General features: G+C 40.1%; 1 protein-coding gene across 1 annotated transcript; it reads right to left on the bottom strand.

The window, feature by feature from the left end:
* Positions 1–1,131: 1,131 nt before the first annotated feature.
* On the bottom strand, positions 1,132–19,978 carry LOC129333916 (orofacial cleft 1 candidate gene 1 protein homolog; the record flags this gene model as incomplete). The annotated part of the gene is made up of 5 exons (XM_054985855.1): positions 1,132–1,340; positions 6,632–6,763; positions 9,956–10,042; positions 19,430–19,606; positions 19,906–19,978. Coding segments are annotated over 5 exons (678 nt in total), but the record flags the coding sequence as incomplete, so codon positions are not given.
* Between the last annotated feature and the right edge of the window lie 2,311 nt (positions 19,979–22,289).

Genomic DNA, 22,289 nt, shown 5'->3' with positions numbered 1-22,289 from the left:
GATGCCGGGGAGGAGCTGGCATGGCCTGAGTGAGAGAGAGGGCAGGAGGCACAACCAGCTGGCAGGAGGAGGACCAGGTCAAGCAACCCCCTCCCCTGCCTATTTCTGAGGTGGAGGGAGACACCCACCCACCCCCGAGGCACCCAGGAGGACAGCTGAGGGTGGGGTCAGCAGGGCAGGGCGGTGGCTCGCAATATTCTGGATTTTGTAAACTGAACTATAATTAATAGGAAAATCAGCCCCAAACCCATCGTCAGGTTAAAAGGCATCACAGCATGCATTACAAATAAGTAAATATAAATAGACCTCCAAAGGATGGCTTATCATGGTTTTCCCAGGAGGTTACATAAAGTATCTATATTCTTTCAAAGTGTCTTAGTTCTAGCAGGTGGGTGACAAATGGAGAAAGTAGAATAAGGAACGAGACTGTCCATTCCAATCCCTCGATGAAAGGGTGATGCTGCAGGAAATGACCTTCTGGCAGTGCCTCCACTTGGCTGTCCTTAAGACTGGGTTTGCCATTTCACTGCCTAAGCACCAGAATATGCCCATTACTTTTCCAATTCTAAAGCAGGATACAAGGCAACTTGATTCCCACTAATCAGATCAATGCCTAGGGTGGGGGGGGGAGTGATAAGGTAATGCTAATCAGGACATTCCCTTAACCACTCACTAATAATACCATGGTACAAAAGAAGGGGGAGGAGGTGGAATGGTTAAAGCAGTCCATAAAATAAAACAGAGCTTTGACCCATTGAGAAACTGATGAATGATCACCTTTGTGCTGCATCAGCAAAGATTGCTAACACTTATGGAAAATGAGATAAAGCTATTACGTTGTAGACAATTTCATATGGGTAGGCATGTTAGTCTGTACTAGCAGAACTTTACAGTCCAGCAGCACCTTACAGCCCAACAAAATTTTCCAAGGTATAAGCTTCCATGAGTCTAAGCACACTTCCTCAGATATCTGACAAAGTGAGCTTTGACTCATGAAACCTTATACCCTAGAAATTTTTGTTGGTCTGTAAGGTTCTACTGGACTCAAATATTGTAGACAACGTAAGCTTTACATTCAAACTGGAGGCTCTGGAAATCCAAAAACTGCTTTGGCTGTTATGTATGGAAGCCTTAAGTGGTCTCTTGGTTCTTCACTCTGACCTGTTCCAGCAGAAAGTTGTCAAAGGTGATCATCTCATCTTGAACTTGCTTATCGAAGTGTTCTATGTAAGGCAGAGTCTCTTCATCTTCCATTTCCTCACAAAGATCACCAGTCTGAGTATAGCTGACAGGACGTGCAGAATCTGAAATGCCTTCATCTTTTTCTTTAACAAGCATTTCTAGAAACAAAGATACATCAATCTTCATAAATTTTAATTTTAAAAATATACATTTAAAGTTTAGCGCTACAAACTTTAGGAATTTTACAGGTATGCTTCATCAGTGCAGCAATGGTTTTTGCAAATTAGCTTGACCATTCTTATCACCTTCCTGGGCCGAGTCATTAGTGTTGGTGAAGATATTATTTTATTCATCTTCAAGCAACTGATAAAGACTGGAAAGTGATATATAAATCCTTCAAATGGAATGATCCAGTTCTAAACATTATGGACATTAAGCATTAGTTCACATACAACATTTCCTTCTTCGCATGAGCAGTCCCAACAGCATCTTCAGGCTCCTGCCTGTTTGGATTAAGCCACAGAAACAAAGGACTACTGAGAGGACATTATCCATCATCAGTCATCTCTGCCTTTTACACAGTGTTTATTGTTTTAGACAATTTATATGTCTGTTTTTTTGCTGCACAAGAAGCACTCAGGAAGGCCAACAATAGAAATACACAAAACGTACAATAAGACAAAGTATATAATATTGGGTCTCAGTTATTTCTTATTGACAGTCTCAAATGTAGCTGGCAGTGGTAGCAGGTCAGGAAAGCCCCCACTCTCCTGGCTTTCCGCAAACGATGCAAAACCAAATTATTCAAAAATTGTACAGAGGGAGTCTCAGATACTTCACTAATGAGTCAGGGACCATAGACTTTACCACTATGTTGCCTTACATATTATCTTTAAATATGCTTTAAATATGTACTCCCATGTACTACCTGTGCTTTAGGATTGACATTGTCTAATGTCAATCCTAGAAGTGATTATGTTCTGTTTCAGGATTTTCTTCTACTTTGTATTGGATTCTTGCTAATGCTGTCTTTTAAACTTGTATCTATTTACCCTATGGCATTGTTTATGAAAAAGTCCTTGATACTGTATTGAAATGTACTTGATATGGATTATACTAATCCCATACTGTGTAATCCGCCTTGAGTCTCAGTGAGAAAAGCAGACTATAAATGACATACATACATACATACATAAAATGAAATGAAATGAAATGACATTTCCATGATCAGAGAAGCCCTTTCCCCACCTAAGAAGATCATAGAAACTGCTGTATCCACAGTCAGTTCACACAATGGCTTTGACCCCACTTCAGATTTCTGCAGATGGTCTGATATCCAGCTGCAGCCCAAAATGTTCCTCAAAATGCTGCTCCTGGAAGATGGAGCGGGGCTCCAGGAATAGCCTGGAAGGAGCCAGAGGTCTGCTGTAGGAGGGGAGGTGACAGTGGAAATCGACCACCCTCCTCCATCCATGGAACATTTATGCAAGATCAGAGCCATTGTTTATTTCTGGATATGAATGGGAATGATTTGGAATTAATTGATTTTTGAAAGACAAAATCTCACCATTAGATAAACCCCATTTAAGTGCATTGTGGGGAAGCACTATAAGAATACTAATCTAATGGATGGTGCAAGACAAAGAAAAGTCCAAATCTGGTAGACTAAGGTGATACATAATTTATAGAAGTGAGTGAATTCCAGTAGAATATCCAGGATCCCTTCTGCAGCAACAAGGTAGCCCCTATTTGCCTCTGAAAAGAACCCTGTCAACCTGCAAAACCAACAGGCAAAATACACTGAAGAGGATGGCATGGCATCGTGGGAACTCTTGGGATGGGGGAATGCCTCCCTGGGTCACCCTGTCCAGTGGTTCCCTTCTCCCAATGCAGTCCACCTATGGTCCCCCACCTGACCTAAAAGGCAGAGTTGTTTTTTGTACACTCTGAAAGATCTCCCCTCAGCATTCTCTAAGCTAAGCATTTTGCTCTGCAAGGATTGCCTGTCTCCATCACTCCCCAGAATAGAAGCTTTCCTGAACTATGGCATGTGACCTACTTCAAGGACTGAAGAGTTACCCAGAGCTTTAAAATCAGCGGGGAGGGGGGGTGCTTTTATTCTCTCAGTAGCCAGAATTTGGACCCTCAAACTGAAAATTTTGAGGGGGAATTCAAAAGCTCACCCAAAAGCAGATGCTCTTTTCAGCAACAGAACTGAGGCTAATTAGTAATTACACTGTTTTAGCTTAGCCCAACTACATATGATTATCCTTACCACTACTAATATATATATATATATATATATATATATATATATATATATATATATATATATATATATATATATATATATATATATATATATATATACACATATATATATATATATATATACATATAAAATTCACATTTAGTATATCTCTAGATACAGTCAGACCATGATTTTTGCTCTGATACTTCCAGAAGTTTAGGTCACAAATAATCAAGAGGATTCTCCTGCTCATTTTCCCATATTAGGATCACTAAAAGATGACAGCAACCAGTTTGCCTCCATCTCACTTTATCTGGGTTATCTGCAGAGAAACCTTTTCTTTTATGTTTCCCAGTTTCTCTCCCTTTTATGGCAATATGTCACATCTAAAGTTTTTATCCCCCATATGCTACAATACACAAAACTGACTCAGCCATCTTTTTTCTCCATCTCTTTTGAAGATTTACATTCACTAATGAAAAACTCAAAAAAGAAATATCTTCAACTTTGCCATTTTAACTATTGCTCGGTCAACATTGTTCTGAGCTGAGATTTCTGAGCATCGTGTATTGTACGGAGCAACTCTACTTCCATGAACTTTTAAAATAATGTTATATTTTAAGTTACATTGTGAATTCTAAGTAATTTGATTTCCCAAAAATAAACCTATTTTGCCCTAGAAGGGAAGGTGGCTTGTTAGAGCCCAATCTCATCAGATATTGGAAGCTAATGAGAGCCAATTTGGTGTAGTGGTAAACTAATATTGGTGCTATTGGTAAGTAGGCATTTTGTTATCTAGAAATTATATCAATTCATTCAATCACAGCTTGGGATGTCAGGTCACCACCTGGCACCAGGAGTGTGGGGCCTCTTCTGACTACCTCAGCCAGGTCATTCCACAGCATAGGGGCCACCACAGAGAAAGCCAGTGTACAGGCTGCTGCTTTCACCTGTGTGCAGCCTGGCACCTGCAGGAGACCCTGTTCAGATGAGCAAAGCTGCCATGGAGGAACATAGGGAGGGAGGCAGTCCTGTAGGTATGCCGGACTAAAGCCGTGAAGAACTTTGTATATAAAAACTAATACCTTGAACTAAGCACAGTAACTGATGGGTAGCCAAAGAAGCGACTGTAGGATGGGAGTGATGTTCATGCTCCTGCTTGCTCCTGATAACAGTCGAGCTGTAGCATTTTGCACTAATTGGAGCCTCCTAGTTAACTTAGATGGGAGACCTGTGTATAGAGCATTACAATCATCACGCCTTGATGTTACCATAGCATGGATCCAAGTGGCCTGGTCAGCTGTGTCAAGATAAGAAGCCATCTTCCAGGCTAGAGTGAGGTTGTAGTAAGCATTTTTTGCCGCTGCCTTAACTTGTTTTTCTAGTAATAACACTGGATCCAGTTTAACTGGATCCTGGCTCTTAACTGAGTCTGTAAGGGTCAGACAAACTCCATCGAAAGTGGGGAGTACAATGTTCTTCAAGATCTCTGCTGTCCCAACAAGCATCACTTTGGTCTTGTCTGGGTTCAATTTCAATTTGTTGTTTTTCAACCATTTTACCACAGCTGTCAGGCAGTGATCTAAGATTTCTACTGCATCCTGTGGGGACCTGGATAGCGAGATATAGAGTTGGGTGTCATCTGCATATTGATGACATCCAACTCCATAGCTGTGAATGAGTTTTCCTAAAGGTTTTATGTAGAGGTTGAATAACATGGGAGATAAGATTGCGCCCTGCGGAACCCCGCAAGATAGCTCCCATTCTGGAGATAGTTGATCTCCAATGGCCACCCTTTGAGTCCGCTCCAAGAGAAATTATTTAAATCAGTCCAAGAGAAATTATTTAAACCAGTCCTTTGATGCCCACTTCTGTTTCTAAATGCCTCAACAGGATGGCACGATCTACTGTGTCAAAGGCTACAGATAGATCCAATAGAAGCAATAAGGAGGCATGGCCTTTGTCTATTTTCAGACGGAGATTATCCACTAATGCTATTAGTGCTGTTTCTGTCCCATGCCCTGGTCTGAATCCTGACTGGAAAGGGTCCAGAGCACTAGAGTTATCCAAGATAGTCTGGAGTTGATCAGCTACTGCTCTCTCAATCACTTTGCTCAGAAGGGGCAGATTAGAGACTGGGTGATAATTGGCCACATCATTTTTGTCTAGGGATGGTTTTTTAAGTAGCGGACAGATAACTGCCTGTTTGAGCTGCCAGGGAAAGCTGCCCTGAGTTAGTGATTGATTTACACTAGACCTCAGTGGTTCACTTATGTGATCCTTACTTGATGTTAACAGCCAGGATAGGCAAAGATCGAGTGCACAAGCAGTGGTTTTCATAGACATCAAGATCCTATTAAGATCTGTCAATGTGATTGGTTCAAAGCAATCCAAATGTAAGCTGGATGGTGCATTCATCATTTCTTCTATCTTGCTTGCATTGCAGTTAGCATCTAGATCAGAGCTTATTCGTGCTATTTTATCAGCAAAAAACTTAGCAAAGGCCTCACAGCTAATTGTTGGTTCTTGGGACTGTAATAGGGGTTAGGAGGCATCTGGATATCTTAAACAATTGGGATGGTCGTGAACTAGTCAACACAACAGTTGCTGAAAAATAACGTTTCTTTGCCACTTTCATTTCCACTTCATAGGTCCTCCAGTGGGTTCTGGGGAATGTTCTATCTGCTTCTATGCAAGTTTTTTGCCAGCGCCTTTCTAGACATCTTCCAACCCTCTTTAAGTTAGCCAGCTCTGAGGTAAACCATGGGGCCGGCATCCATCCCAAGGGCTGGAGCGGTCGATAAAGAGCAATGGTGTCAATAGCTTCAAGGAGCTTTGCATTCCACACTCCTACAGCAGCTACCATGGGGCATGTGTCTGGCATTCTAAAATCCCACAAGGCATTTTGGAATCTAGATGGATCCATGAGCCTCTGTGGGCGAATCGCTTTAACTGGACCCCCAATTTTGTGGGGAGTTGGGGCTATAATAGCTTTTGCCTTCAGCAGATGATGGTCTGACCATGGTTCAGGCCGAACCTCCAATGTTGAAACAAGGTTTCCTCTTAAAGGCTCAGTGCAAAATGTTAAGTCTAAGGTGTGGCCTCTTTCATGTGTAGGGCCTGTCAAAATTTGCGAGAGGCCCCGGGTTGCCTGGGGAGCTATAAATTCCTGAACTGGGCCTGACTTTGAACACTCACCATGGATGCTGAAGTCTCCCAGAACACACATCGCTACAGTCTTGTGAATGAAAGGATATTTACCTTGTGGTCCCATCATGCTGTTCTCTTCATATAGGAATGTCATCAATTTCTCATAGAGGAATCTTTCATCTACAGGCACAAAAACAAGCAAAATAATTAAAATACACCGGAAGGTTTCAGAAAGCTAAAAAAGTTGAAACATATCAAGGCACCTAAATAAGAGGAAAATAATAAGGTTTGTCATCTTGCTGTAGAATTATCGCACCTAGCTATTATGAAAAACTATGATATCCTGAAAATATGTATAATCTTAACAGATATTCTGTCATTTTTAAAAGAACCAAAGGATATTAACTCTGTTCCAATGAACAAATAATTCTTGTGAATTGACTGGAGAATGGAACTGTTTTAATTGTTGAAAGAGTTTGCTCATTACTCAAAACTGCTCATACAGATGGTAAAAAGCAAGAGGAAATTAGGAAAGAGAAATATCAAAACGGTCAGCAAATTACAATACACGACTGCCAATGGGAAATGGTAGTATTGTCTCTTTCTGCTATGGAGGATGTCTGATATAGCCTGTCAGAACTGCTTTGTGATTAGTTTGCAGGGGATGAAGGGAAATACTTAGACAATTGAAGCTGGCAGAGAAACAGACTGCAGAGATGGGGGTGAGAATAAAGGCAGATTCCAAACTTTACCTCCTCCCAGTGACAGGTAACCTACCTGCTTTGTAGATGGGTGGGGTGGGGAATAGAGATAGAGGATAAATCTTCTCTCCCTCCCATAAACATACACAAACCAAGGTGATGATGTGCAAAAGATGAGTGATGAGGGAAGAAACAGCTGCTGATTCAGAATTCAAGCAGCTACACCCTTTGCCACAAGATAAATTACTCCTCCCAGCAGTTATTTACCATGATAGAGGGGATAAGACAGATGACCATGCCCACCCATGTATAAAAAAGTGGGGGTGGGGTGGTCTATTTTTAAGCAAAATCCAAGCATGGTGATCAGGTGGTCTAAATACTGCCCTATCCTGTATTTTCTCCAATGTTTGAATAATTTTTCACCAAGCCTGGCAGAAAAATGTTAAACACACCCAAACAAGGTAAGGCAGGCAAGGTTTAGGTCACCCATTGCCTCCTGCATGGGAACCTAGCAACAGCATCATCTCAACTGGACTGGACTGTGGTAAGGAGGAAGTCATTGACATCCTTCAAGGAATGGGAAGGCAATGTGGTAGAAGGTGAGGGAGGTGGTAGATGAGCCACTTTAGGAGAAGATAGTTTCAGGTGGGTAGCCGTGTTGGTCTACATTCAAAGAGTAAGATCCTAGTCCAATAGCACATTAAAGACCAACTTTTTCCTCTCCTGTACCCTGTGCACTACCACCAACTGCACCGGTTGGCTCAGTACAGTTCAGAAGTCAGGAGGACAGAGTACAGCTAATTTTAATTCTGATACTAAAGAATCTGAAGCAAAATTTTGGCCAAAAATGCTCCTAGACCTGATCTATACTTTGCTTTCTATTTTCTATGGACTCCGCTTACACAGGGCAGGAACTATGAACATGCTTAAAAATCTAGTCCCAGGCATACAAATATAAAATCACCCTTTAGAGAATATTACCACTCACCTTTATTATATAGTGTGTGTATTTCACAGAGAGAGGGCAGGAAAGAAGAAAGAAAAGCATATCATAAACAGGTCTTTAAAAAAAATAAAAGTGTGTCTTCTGGACACATCTTAGGCAAAGCTCTCTCATTCAGTACATGGCCTCACATTGATCAAAGCAATTATGTTTCATATAAAGAAAGCTTGCTGTGGTTCTGTCAATTTCAACCAACCTGAGGCTGGCTGCCATTACTGACATACTTTTAGTAAATTGGAGTTTCAAGTAGCTTTCAAGTGACAGTTGTGCCCAAGATATAGGAAGGGAAATTCAAAAAGACAGCCATTTAGACATGGCTCCCTAAGACATAGGAAGACCCAATATATTAAAGTCAAACAAAAGAAACAAATTGGATGGACTTTACTAAGGACTTTTGTCTGCTCAACATATTAACCACCCAAGGGAATGCTGAATATTCATCTTGCGTCACTCAGCCTCCTGTTCTAAAAGGCTAGTAGGATCCTGACTTCAAAATATTTGATTAGGGCAGAATTTTGACACCATCATTGAAAGATTGTGATTTCCCTCCATCTTTGCCTACAGCACTAGAAAATATTATCCAATCATATTCATATGCATAGCCTAAATTAATTTCTAGTTTTGTTAGTATAACTACAAATACAGTAACTATCTTCACTTTTGGCCTTTCAAGAGATCTGTGAATTGCTATTTATTCAGAATGTTTTTATGCTGCACCTCCATTGCCACAGAGACTTTTAATCAACTACTGATTTTTATATATTCAACAGGAGGCCACCATCCTCCACCCCATTCTTTTCTAAAGGCCAAAGGTGCAACCACCTGATGTATTCTAGTCTGCAGGGCATTCTACACATGGTGTAGACACCTTAAGACAAGTTCTTGAAATATCTCTTTTATCCCTCTCCCCCTTTTATCATCTTGCCTGAGAAAGAGTTTTGCAGAACTTGAAGCATGCACGCTGTTTTGTGTTATCTTGACTGGTCCTAATAACAGGTATTTCATAGTTATTGCTTTTTTATTTTTCTTCTACAGATTAAGGCAACTACTTGCAAATTCATATATGTAGCATAAAAATTGTGAACTTTTTGAGAACTTGCACCTATGTCTGTTTCTGTGTCTCTCTTTTTAATGTTCAGTTATCAGAATGTATATAATCAGATCTTTCAAATGGATTACAAGAGAAAGGAGGACAAAATGGAAAATGCAGCATTTTGCACTCCCCACACAAAATGGAATGTAGACTATGTGGTTGTGAACTACACAGTTAACATACATTTAGTTCCATCTTTATTCAAAGCCAGGCTTGCTAAAATTATACAATTTGTTATGCTAGCCTTCACTGAGTATTTTGAACATTTTAATTAACTGGAATGCTTAGGTGGTCATTTTTTTTCTTAGACTACACTTGAAAAACTCCGTTACACAACCTGTAAACAGAATGCCAAAGTGACTGTAGCACAGCACCACTTTTATCTGTCCGCTAACACACTGTCCTTCCTCAAAGACTGCCAAGGCTTCCCATCACGTTTAGAGCAGCTAAGACTTATAATTTAAATTGTAAGCTGGATATTTAAATGGAACTGAATTTGTGATCTTTGTCACCTCATTTCCATGAATGGGAAAGAATATTCTGACACAAAAATTACATACTTAATTCCACCTCACCTTCTTCGCTGACCTCCATCCCACACTGCCTTGGGTTTATTTCCTCATCCATCAGAGGGTCAAAGTAATTTCTGCTGCATTCATTTCCTGTGGAAAGTACATGAAGTAAGGGTCAGTGATTATTAGAAGCACATGAACCAAAATGTTAATTTTGAAATTCGACACCAGCACGCAAGTGGGGCATTTCTGCTACTACTTTATAAGACTTCTTTGAAAACAAATCGTCTAAGCTGGCCAGTTTCATAATTATCATCTAGGAAAAGGTCAGAAAAGGTAATTTTGGAAACAAGTTCATTTTATGTTACTTTGGCTCAGAACCTAATGAGAAAATGCTCGAATGTAGATGATAGGCTGATAAAAAAAAAAAAAACCTTCAACCTAATCCTAAACCAAAATTATTCCTGAGACAGGCTCTGAAAGTGACTGCTACGGAGATTGTGTTTCACAGGTGACCTCTTCATTTTTAACAGTTTCAAGTTTCACCAGTTAGCTTTCAACATCTGGTGCATCTTTAATACTATTGTCAACCATGGAAGTGTTTAATTACAGAGGAGATGCTGCAAAGGCTGCCTCATTAATCTGAACAGCAATTGTATTAACTTGGGCTCGGCATCCGCACCATGATTTTATGGAATAAAAACACTCATTGAGCAGTTTCAATCTCCAAAGATAGCCAGTAACTTGTGCTCCAGGAACTAATCTCATTTCTAAAAGAAAAGGGAAATACATTAAACCTAGCAAGTAATGTGCTGTATAAAGTTGCCTTCAACTGGCATCATATGGGCTAAATGGGTAGGTTTACTCTCATTCAATCTTATGTCCTTCTTTGGCCCCTAAGTGATCTGCCTGATTTCCAGTTACTGAGATGGGCCTCTACTAGTTTTCAGGGATGCTGGATGAAAAGAAACAGATTTTTTACAGTATGAATCTGTGGTAAATTAGGAGCCAGCAGCTCTTTGTGGCAGCTCATGGCAAGAATTGGAACCAAGCCTCCGCCCTTGCTGTTGGGCTTCTGCACCCAGCCAGGCACAATGCACACCAGTGAAAGAAACCCTCATTAGCAAAGATGGGACATCTAAATAGTACTGTACTGTTGATGTAATGTAATAGCTGCATGCATGAGGAGAATACTATCTTTATAGAACAGAAAGGGTTAAACGTCTTGCCCTGTCCTTTGCTATGTGTATCCCGCAGCAAAAAAAGAAAGAAAGCAACTTAGGGCAGAAATCTACCATTCCCCACCCCCCTATTACTAATCTGTAACATCTCAAATATGTTGTTTGTACTGTAATGACTATTGAGGAAAGCCTTCCCATGCATTAAACCACTTCTTAGCACATTTGAAAGTCTGGGAACTGGGTGTAAATTTTGGTTTAAAAACAGGAGAGGTGCAGGACTTTCTAGATTGCCACTATAACCAAAGGGTAAAAAAAATTAAATTAAAAAAAGCATACAAGAGTGAAACATATGGCCAGGATAACAGACACACTGCAGCAATCCACGGTATATTTGTTTAGGTTTTTTTTTTAAAAAAAATAGTAATCTGAGCAGCAGCTCCTTTTCAGAGACTAAATGAAACTTTGATATGAAACTAGGTTTAATTTAGATTTCTGGACTCACACACTTTTACTGTCAGTCTCTGTTCCTTCCATGCAGTAAGTACAAGACCTGAAAATTTGCTTTACCTTGAGGTCTCAATAAAGAAAAAATAAATGAGTTTCATTTTTGTTACTTTATCTGTCAACAACTACTAGGCTGGTATGAATCTTGGCAGTATGTAATCAAAGTCTTATGTACCGCAATAACAGAGCTGGTCTACCTTATTCAGCGTAATTGTTTTCCTCTAGCACAAGGCTCAGTGAAAACATGTTCTCTTTCATAAGTTGGGAGCATAATTCACTGGGGTGTTAAAAGAGAAAAAGATGCTGGGTATCTCTGTTGAGGTCCATCAGTTGAAAAGTCTAAGATACTAAAAAGCATTTGCTAACAAAACATTTCTAGATATACATGGGCCTTGAGTCCATCATGGTGCGCCATGGCATGCTCTTTAGCCTATATTGCAATGCATAGTTTTCCAACTGAATCTGATTTAAAATGGCATACAGGCACTGCAATTTGCAAGAGTGGGAATCCTAGAATGTTTTCCTGAATAATATTTAAAACATTTCTATTTCACCTTTCTCAATTTTCTGTATGCTATCTTCTTAATTATGTTGTTCCCTATCTAACAGGAAACGAGCAACCAGAAATCTACTTCCAAACATATATTTCCTTTGCGGGATTGTGGTGTTTGTGTCAGATCATTATTTTGTTGAGGGCTGAGTACGCACTTGTTCTGTACTTAAGTGTCCCACTGACTAATGTGGAATGAAATGTCTAAAATAAGGGGCTTTATACGAAATGTAATCAATATCTAACTGTACACATTATGGAGTACACAGTTTGGAATGGGGTACCCTCCCTGTATAATAGACTGATGTGAGTTGCAGGTTCTCCTCAATTCCTGCCCGTGTGGCACCTGAAATCAGATTGTATGACATGTGTACAGAACAGGCTGAAGTTTTCTCCCCAAACAGACATCATTTACCTGACATGATACAGTCCTGGGAACATGATTTGGCACATTAGGTATCATACGTTTGTTGGTAGCTTAAGGTAAACTTTTTAGAGAGCCAGTGTCATGTAGTGGCTAGAGCAGTGAACTAGGATCTGCATGACCCCAGTTCAATTCCCTGCTCTGCCCTGAAAGCTTACTGGGTGATCTTGGGTCAGTCATCTAACTCTCAGCCTAATCTACCTCACAGGGTTGTTGTGAGGAAAAATGGATAAAAGGAGAATGATGCAAGCTACCTTGGGTTTCTAACTCTCCATCAGGAAGAAAAGCAGGGTAAAATGAACTTTTTGATTTAGGAGTGAGACTCAGTCCTATAATCTCTTTTGAATGTGAGGAATGCCGCACAACACTGGAACAAAAATTAATGGGGTCTGAGCAGTACAATATGTATTTCCATGGCCAATACACAAAACATTGTTCATGGGTTCACCACAGGGACTAACTATCAAACAGACATACACTGGAAGTTCCTGGGTAAAAGCTAGATTTCCAAGCATGCAGGAGCACAATTTGGACTGGGACCACAGTACATAGGGAGATGAGGATTAAGCCTTCCCCCAGAGCCATTTTTTCTGACCTGAAACAGCCCTGGGAAGTCACTATTTGCTCCAACGGGGAAACATACATTTGGTATGTGTGTAGTCCCCAATGGGGCAAATAGCAGCTGAAGCCTTCTCTCCCTATGGACTGTCAACTAATCTGAAGTGAACTGTTGCATACCTGGGAATCAAATGTCAAGCTCTCAGCACATGTCTGCTTGACAATCCCTAGGGTAGACCCAGGAATAATGTGTTTTGTTAGGCCCTATATATAACTCGCAGAAGACCTGCACACATTTGAGATGAGATGGGAAGTTTTCTACACCTGGTGAAAACCTACAGCTTTTAGACTGGCTTTGGCTCTAATCTTTTTAGAAATTGGCCATATATTGTATGTTCATTGCTAAAGGTCTGCCTTTGTTTAGGGAATGGTCACTGCAGAGTGGCATTATTCATTTGTTGTTATTTCCTCAGAATATTAAAGGTTCCATTAGGGAACAAACAAAACCAGTTTACTAATGGTGTAAATTCCTGAACAGATAACAAACTAGTTACACATTTTTAAAACTATGCTTAAACCACAGTAATGTTCTGTGTTCGGATCATTTATGAACATATATCACAATTATGAAGAAATAGGAAAGGTTTAGTCTGTTATCTTTCTTTCTAACTATTTAATTCTGTTAGGGCTTTTATTCTGGGGAAAGAGGTGGTGGAACTCAATTGCCAGCACCTGATGCAACTGCTGGAGAAGCAAAAAGGGCGCTTTAAATTTCAGTTGGGAGAGGGGATTCCTTCCTCCCCACTGAAGCATGGGGAAGCCTGGAAACGCTTTAAACCCTGGCTTCAGCTGTCAGGCGGGGACTATCAGTGGGGCAGGAAGTTTGTCAGTGTACTCCAAATCTCTACAGAGCACACTGAAGGGGGTTGATAAACTATTAGTCCTCCAGAGGAACTGATCTCTGTCTGGAGATCGGTGGGTGGGGCAACCAGAGATGTGATTAACTTCAAGAGGTACCAGGACGCCATTCCATCACATTCCAGCTGAAAAAAAGCCATGGTTGAACTGAAATCTGTAGGGCTCTCTTCTCCTGATCTATGGGGGATGAAATTCTGGCTTCCATTTTCAAGATGCTACAATATTCAAATTTTATCTAATTATTAATCTTGAAGGCTAAAATTATTATTCAAATATTATCTAATTATTAATCTTGAAGGGGTCACTATGCCTCTCACGTTCCTCAGCATCTGAGAGCCAGTTTTGTGTAGTGGCTAAGAGCAGTGGGACTCTAATCTGGAGAACCACTTTTGATTCCCCACTCCTCCACTTGAAGCCAGCTGGGTGACCTTGGGTCAGTCACAGCTCTCTCAAAGTTCTCTCAGCCACAGCCACCTCACAGGGTGATTGTTGTGGAGATAATAATAACATAACTTGTAAACCACTCTGTGTGGACATTAAGTTGTCCTGCAGTGTGATATATAAATCTAATGTTATTATTATTTTATTAAATTGCTGCCATACACATGCCCAGTCAGTGTGACAAAAGATAGCTGCAATCTAATGTGTAAAACTGGCATGGCCAAAGTCCAATGAGGCAACCCTTTATCAATGCTAGGATCAAGCTGTCAGGAAAGGTGGTGAAATCTTTGCCCTCAGATGTTTTCTTTGCAAAGCAGGAGATGCCTTAGTCAGGAATGGTTTAAAAATAGAATACCTACTCTCTCAGTGCAGAAAGTTGGTGTAGATGACTTATGGGGGCATTTTCAATTCTTAGTCCAACTCAGATATCAACCAAGTAAAAGACCGTCTTTGCATGGTACATTTTGTGCGGAGAGATTAATCAAGTTCTCTTCAACTCATGATTTGATCTTCTTGGAGCCTACAGATTTAGTCCTGATTTAAGGTGTCAATCAGAACCAGGTTTTAAACTCCTTTGAAAGTCTTGTGCATTTCGCAGAAAATAAAAATCCTGGATAAAAGTATTCCTCTAAACAGTATTAAAAGATATGAAGGCTGCTTGAAGCAAGTATTATGGGGTGGTTTTTTTTTTTGCTTTCATCACATATACTTACTTGTACTTTATTACAGATTAAAAATAAATCTTTCCATGGAATGTCATCATCATTGGGAAATCCACAGAGACAGATAGAAGTATCATATGCAGGAACCCAGCAATGCATTCCTAATCAGAGCTATGCCTTTCTAAGTTCACTGATTGCAGTTACTTGGCTGACTAAATGAAAATCCTGTATCACAATTGCTTTTTCCATAGAAAGCTCACATGGATAAGGAGTTGGACTCAAACATTGTTTTTGACCTGATATGTTAACTTTCCATCTGCAGGAAAATTTTGCTACGATGCTTCTTTTACACAAGTGGTCTCCCAGGTGCATTTAGATGTGGTATAATCTCACATTAGTGTTCTTGAGTATTTACATTGGCTTTGAACTGCCAATTTGACTGGCACTAAATAAAAGAATGCCCATGAGCATACGATGAGTACATTCCCTTCCATTGGGTTGTTTGAAAATTCCTGTCCTAGCAGTGCTTTTTAGCATACATATCCTCTTCTGGCATCTCTTCTCAGGAAATGGATTGCATCTGCTATTCTTTGTACAGTTAATGCTCCTTGTACAATACAGTTCTATTGGCAATTCTTTTTACGGCAGTCAGCAGAGGGCATTGTGCCAGTATAAGACCTTCTGGTTTCCTGGGGAATTACTACAGGTTTACTGTATGAGTAAATAGTCACTGGTGTAATAGAATCCATTAATAAAAATATTAGATGATGCCATTTTTCTGAAGCAGGTGAGCTATCAAAATTTAAAGTCACAGAAAAAAGTTGTGAGATGTTCTTAGAAGGCAATATTCAGTAGATGGGGTGGTCAGCCTGATGCTGGAGGAATTTTTGAAATCTATCATTTTACCAACAGTGGAACAGACCTTTAAGTTGGAACAATTTATAGCAGAATGTTTTTGTTACACTTCGTGCCTGAGAATTTCTCCTAGAATATTTTGGCTGAAATGCAACGTGGAAGGTTGTATTCAAGCAGTAGAAATAAAAATCAAATGTGGGGTGAGGGAATCCTTTCTGTATTGCCAACATGTACTTCTGAAGGCCAAGGCTGAAAGGAAGATGAGCGTATAAAGTCTGGATGGGAAATGTAGGCATCCTAGTCTTGCAGCTTGGCTCTCTGACTGCTGTCCAATGGACTTTTCAACTGTCATTTGTCCAACATTCCGCCAAGATGCCTACATTTCCCATCAAAACTTGAGGGAAGCTGACAAGTGTCCAATCTGTGCTTTTTGTCACTTGTAGTTCCGCTCATAGACTAATAGAGAAAGTCTAAGCAGAGTTCCACCGATCTAATTCCACTGAAGGCAAAGGGTATAACTCTGCATAGGATGGCAGTGTAAGAGAGCCAGCCTAAACAAGTTGGCTCAGAATGCCTACTATACAATAGGGCTTACTTTCAGGAAGGTATTCTTAGGATTGTACTATAAACATTTATTCTGAACTAGGTTACCACTTGTAGCTTCTTTTATTGGATCTAAAGAGATAATCCATAGCACTCTGAATTACCATCCGGGAATACAAATATTCCAAGGACCCATGGCAAATTACCCTTGTGATTGGTAGAATTATTCTCATATATTTTTATTAGTGGAATACCATGGGATGACTTAACACTGTCTTTATTACACTGTTGTTTAATTGTGTAATTCTCACCTTAAACCTCAGTGAGAAACTCAGGATATAAAGGAAGTAAACAACTAAATAAATAAATTAGTGCCAGTTAGTGACTCAGAGTGTTTTCAAATGTACCGCTATGGGAGTGGTGGACCCCTACATCTATTCTGGGGAAAACTCATTTTTTATTTTATTTATTGTTTGATTTTTATCCCACCCTCCCTGCAAGTGGACTCAGGGTAGATTACATCAAGTATAGGCACAATTTTAAAATCAAACTAAAAACATACAAACATAAAATACAGATTTTAGTCCCCATGATGGTGGTCATTTCCAAACAACAGTTCCCCCCCCATACACGGGGGGGGGGGGACAGGGAAGGAAAAGGGGGGCAACATTCAAACAGGAGACTGGAGGGGAGGTTCAACAGATTACCTAAAAAATTGCCTCAACCATATGCCTGGTGGACACATCTCTGTCTTACAGGCCAGCCGAAAAGATAGAAGGTCTTGACAGGCCCGTGTGTCAACAGACAGAGAATTCCACTAGATGAGAGCCAGGACTGAAAAGGCTCTGGCTCTGGTTGAGGCCAGTTGAGCCTCCTTGGGGCCAGGGACCACCAGTAGATGTTTGTCTACAGATCTAAGTACTCTCTGAGGAACATATGGCGAGAGGCAGTCCTGTAGGTATGCTAGAGACTGAATGGAGAAAAAACAGTCTTTGGAAGTTGCCTATTGGCTAGTGTCTTATGTGTCAGAATGTCATTTTCCTCCTCCAAACTCCCAAGCAGTTTTACAACATTATTTTGTGATTTCCCACCCACCTCCCAATTTTGTGGGAGAAAAGTATAAAGGTATATACATTTATGTATGAATGTGCCTCTTTTTTTTTTTAAGATCTACCTGATTTATGAGAGGATGAGCTAGAAAAATGGCCCATCCAATAAAGTTCTTGTTCAATATATAGGTTTATTCTTTTAATTTGAATATTTTCTGCCCGCTTTCTGCCAACAAATGGGCAAATTGCCCAGTTGAATAAAATAAACAGGACATAGCTTTCCTTGGTACAGAATTTGGGTTCCAGGTTCTGCTTTTCTTGGCACAAAATTTGGGTTCCAGGTTTTGCTTTTCTTGGCACAGAATTGTGAATTCTGTGCGAATTATACACAGCCTGACAAAAAAAACCCTTACTAGTTCATGTGAAACTGTATTCTGCTCAGCTAGTGGAGAACTTCAGAGGATCATTTCTTCTCATTTTTATAGTTTGAATGCCTTTCTCTCTTTATATATTTTAAGATGGGTTTCTAACGGAGAAGTTAGGCCAGGCAGCTGTTACCAGTTGGTCTCCATTCACATACCACTGTCTTCTACCAAGACTGTTCATGGTACCTTGAATGTCAGTGGTCTCATTTTTAGAAATAGTAGGCAATGCAAATAATTTGCAGGTACGTCCTCTGACAACTGATGCATCAGCAGCCAAAGAGGTCATCTTTGCTGGAAATCATGGGGGGGGGCATGCCACTCTCAAAATGACCACACACACTCAGTCTGTTGCTGTTACCAGAAAGCCTGGCAGTGGCCATTTTCACACGTTTTAACCGAGCAAAATTGCACAAAACTCATGGAATGACGGCATCTTCACGACACAATTTCCTGTCATGATTCCATTTCGTGGCACAATCATGTCAGAAATCGTGCCACAAAACGGAATCATGATGGGAAATCACGCCAAGAAGACGCCATCGTTCTGTGAGTTTGGGGCAATTTTGCGCGAAGATGTGTGAAAATGACCAGTATTCCCCCATAACACATATCCATAACCAATATACAGCAAAGGCACTATATCCTAAGTTCTCGGGAGTGTACCCTGCACAAAACACTGCAGTAGGGTACAGGCTAAGAGTGTGACCTAGAAGTCTCTGGTTTGAATTTCTTCTTAGCATGACTAATTGGATGGCCTTACACAAAACACTGTCTCTCAGCCTGAACCTGCTATCAGCAGTAATGAGATATATTAAACACTCTTAACATGCAGAAAGTGCTATATAAAAGTTTACATTAAATAAACCCAAAAGATGAAAAACAGGGATTTTGTTTTTTAAAAAAGATGGCATATCAAAAAGGCAATTTTATAATCTATTACTACAATTCATGGAGGCCAGTCTGTTTAAGTACACAAACAGGTTTTTAAAATACAGAAAATGAGGCGATGGTAAGGTTGGTTGACAAAAGGCATTTGGATGGGTGCTTCAAGGGAATTCATGATTTGATTGATGCCTCATGAAAAGCACTCTTATTATCCCAGTGAGCCACCATTCCTAAATTCTATTCACCAAATTGTAGAGCATCATACATACTAAGGCAATAAGACACCTTTTCCCCCAGCCTGAGCAAAATGCATTTTCCTAGCAGTTGTGAATAAATTATAACGCTTAAAGGATGGGGGGGGGGGGTCTTCAAATAATTAGCCAGGTATTTGCTGCATCATTGTGTCCTTCCAGTTTATGCATCCTAAGTCTACTGAAACAAGCTAGGATGGAATGTCTCGCGCGTACCGTGGAATGCACAGGTTAGATCAAGAACATAAGCACTGTCACTCAATGTGATGATGATCAAGAGTGAAGTCTCACCTCTTGGTTCGGCTTGGGCTAGCAGCCCAAGTTTTTGTTGGTGAGCTGCAAGGGTGCTATCCCGCTTGTCATGTCTAATAATGTCCTCCTCTGAAGTCTGAGATGCTGAAAGATGAGTGCTGCTGATGTTAAAAGCTGGGTTTGCAATGCCTTCTGTTTCAGTTCTCTCTTCTTTTTCTATTGAAAAAAAAAGGCAAAAAGGTCAGAAGAGCACCAGAGACAGTGACAAGCAGAAAATTCCTTCTAATAATTCCTTTGCTGAAAGACTTGAATGTTATCAGCATTGAATGGCACCAAAACAGAATTAGGTTAAAATTAACTCTTTATAAAAAAAAAGGGGGGGGATAAATGATTAAAATAATTACAAATTGCACCCTGACAAGCAAGAGCAAAATTTCGCCCACAGCCATTTGTCTGTAATTAGTTAATTAATCCTTACACAAATTATGAGCAATAACTCATCAAGCAAGGCTCACCCATCAGAAATTCAGCCGACTTGAATTTCTTCTGCTTAGTTTGTTTCCGAGCCTTCTGCTGGAACTTCTGGAGGGAAATTGTTAAATGAATAAATTAGCTTAAGAACGAAGATCACCCTTTATGATCAACAACTAACACAGTATTTTAAATATGGGATGGCATTGAAATGTCATTTAATTTACATCTCTGCTAAAGGGGTCAAACACTAATTGAACAACAGAAGTGGAAGAATTAAATAAAAACAGGAGAAGAAAAGTTAAGAAAAATGCCAAATGAAGGTCACATTAAAATACTTCTTTTTTAAAACACAATTATAATTAATGCAAAGGAGCCTGAACAGTAATGGAAAATTTGCCCTTGGATTCAGCATTCAGTGAGAACATTTTTTTTACAGAAAAGTTTATAGACTCAAAATGTATTTATTTATAATGATAAATGTGTTTTTTATTTCCTCTTATTTCTTCAGGGCTCTGTTATATCAAAAACATTGTTGGTAATATTAAAGAAGCTGGTAATTTGTGTGCTTACTGTGGTCATGCAAATTAGCAAAAAAAATATTGCTGGACATTTTGTTAAAAACCATGAAAAAAACAGGATGCTAAAGAACAGTTTCATAAACATCAGAGGGCAACAGAGGATCAGAGCATACTCCTCTGAGAAGGTTCAAACTACATGTGATGGTGGTACATCTATTTGCCTAAACCTGGGTCTGCCCAATTCATTTAAATGTATGTATGGGGAGGGGGCAGGACCCACGTTTAAAGCAAATGGGCCATGCAGTTGGAAGCTGATAAATTTTAGCCACTCCCTGCCAATCCATGTTACTTTTTGTGCAGGCAACCTCTGATACCAAGAGTTAATTCTGCTGGAAGAAAAGTAGCTGGGGGAGGAGCTTATGGGGACATAACGTGCCCGCATGAAGAGGCAAAGCTCCCCTTTACTTATGAATCAATTTTGCCTTAAAAATCAAACATCATCTTTACTCAACACATGATCTTGGTAAGTCTGGATTAACAGTAAAGCTGTGAGTGAACACAGACATTCTGAACATAAGTGGAAGTGATTTGTATACACCTTTGCTGCATTCAAGTGATGTTTTCAGAATAGAAAATTTTTATTCAGAGCCACCATGCTCAGAATGTATGCTGGTCTTCAAGCTGAAAAGCATAGCAGTAAAATGTTACTTTTTGACATAAAGCCATTGATAAGTAGAGGTGGGCACTGAAAAAAATTTCATTTTAGTTTCATCCGGGGTTTCTGAAGGAACTTTGTACCATTATTGTTTTTTTCTGAATGAGGTGTTGCTGGCTCGGATCTAATGTGTCAGGGGCATTTTTTGTTGTTATGAGTTTTGGCCCTGTTCATTGCAATGAGGGCTTCCAGGCTCTTTGGGGAAGATGTTTTTGTATTTAATGCTGCCATAATTCCATAAAATACAGTCCTCCCTCTAAAACATTGACCCACCAACCTTTTTCTCCGTTACACTACACACAACAACAACAACTGACCTGAAGGGTGCACACACTATGGGGGGAAACTGGCTGGCAAAGGGGTTGTAGCCATGGGACTGTGGCATTAAAAACAATTCTGCTTTATGTTAACTTTTTTTTCTTTTTCTATAGTGCCAATAAATTATTACCTTGGCATCTGACTGTTTCCTGTTGATGCCATGTTTCCGTATGCTTTGCAGTTTTGTTCCCATGATTGGGGGGGGGGGGTTCTTGCATTAATTGCTGCCAACCTCCATTACAAAAGAGCAGGCAGTTAGCATGATTGTCTGACACACACACACACACCCCGCACGCACACACAAAAGACCTATGGTTTTTTTCCCCATAAGTTTTCCTTTTGCTGTGAACAGGCAGGATTGTTTTTGAAAGCACAGAGTAGTGGAATGGCTTGCAGGATGGGGGAGAAGCAATCCTAGACAGGTCTACTCAGCTGTAAGTCCCATGTTATTCAATAGTGCAATAGTGCTTACTTTCAGAGAAGTGTCTTTAGAATTACAGGCTATGATTGAAATCTTCTGGGACTTTTATCAAGTTTGATTGATTAAACAGTCCGTTCCCCCCATCCCAACTGCTGCACTTTTCCTCACAGCTATCATTCAAGTGCCCTGATTTTGGGGTGGGGGCAGACCAGTGTCTAGATAGGCCTGGAAAACTGAGTGAACCAACCACTTGCACCCCACCAACAGTGGCACTTTTCCTCACAGTGACTGACTATCCAAGTGCCCTGATAGGGGTAGAGAGGAGACAGACCAGTGCCTAGGTAGCACCACAAAACAAACCAAGATGTGCCCCCAAACAGTCTACTCAGATGTAAGTCGCATGTTATTCAATAGTAGTGCTTACTCCCAGGGAAGTGCCTTTAGAATCACAGC

This window comes from Eublepharis macularius, chromosome 7 (genome assembly GCF_028583425.1).
Source record: "Eublepharis macularius isolate TG4126 chromosome 7, MPM_Emac_v1.0, whole genome shotgun sequence".
Lineage (NCBI taxonomy): Eukaryota > Metazoa > Chordata > Lepidosauria > Squamata > Eublepharidae > Eublepharis > Eublepharis macularius.
Note: the sequence above shows the minus strand (reverse complement) of the source record. Positions and strands in the feature narration are given on the sequence as shown.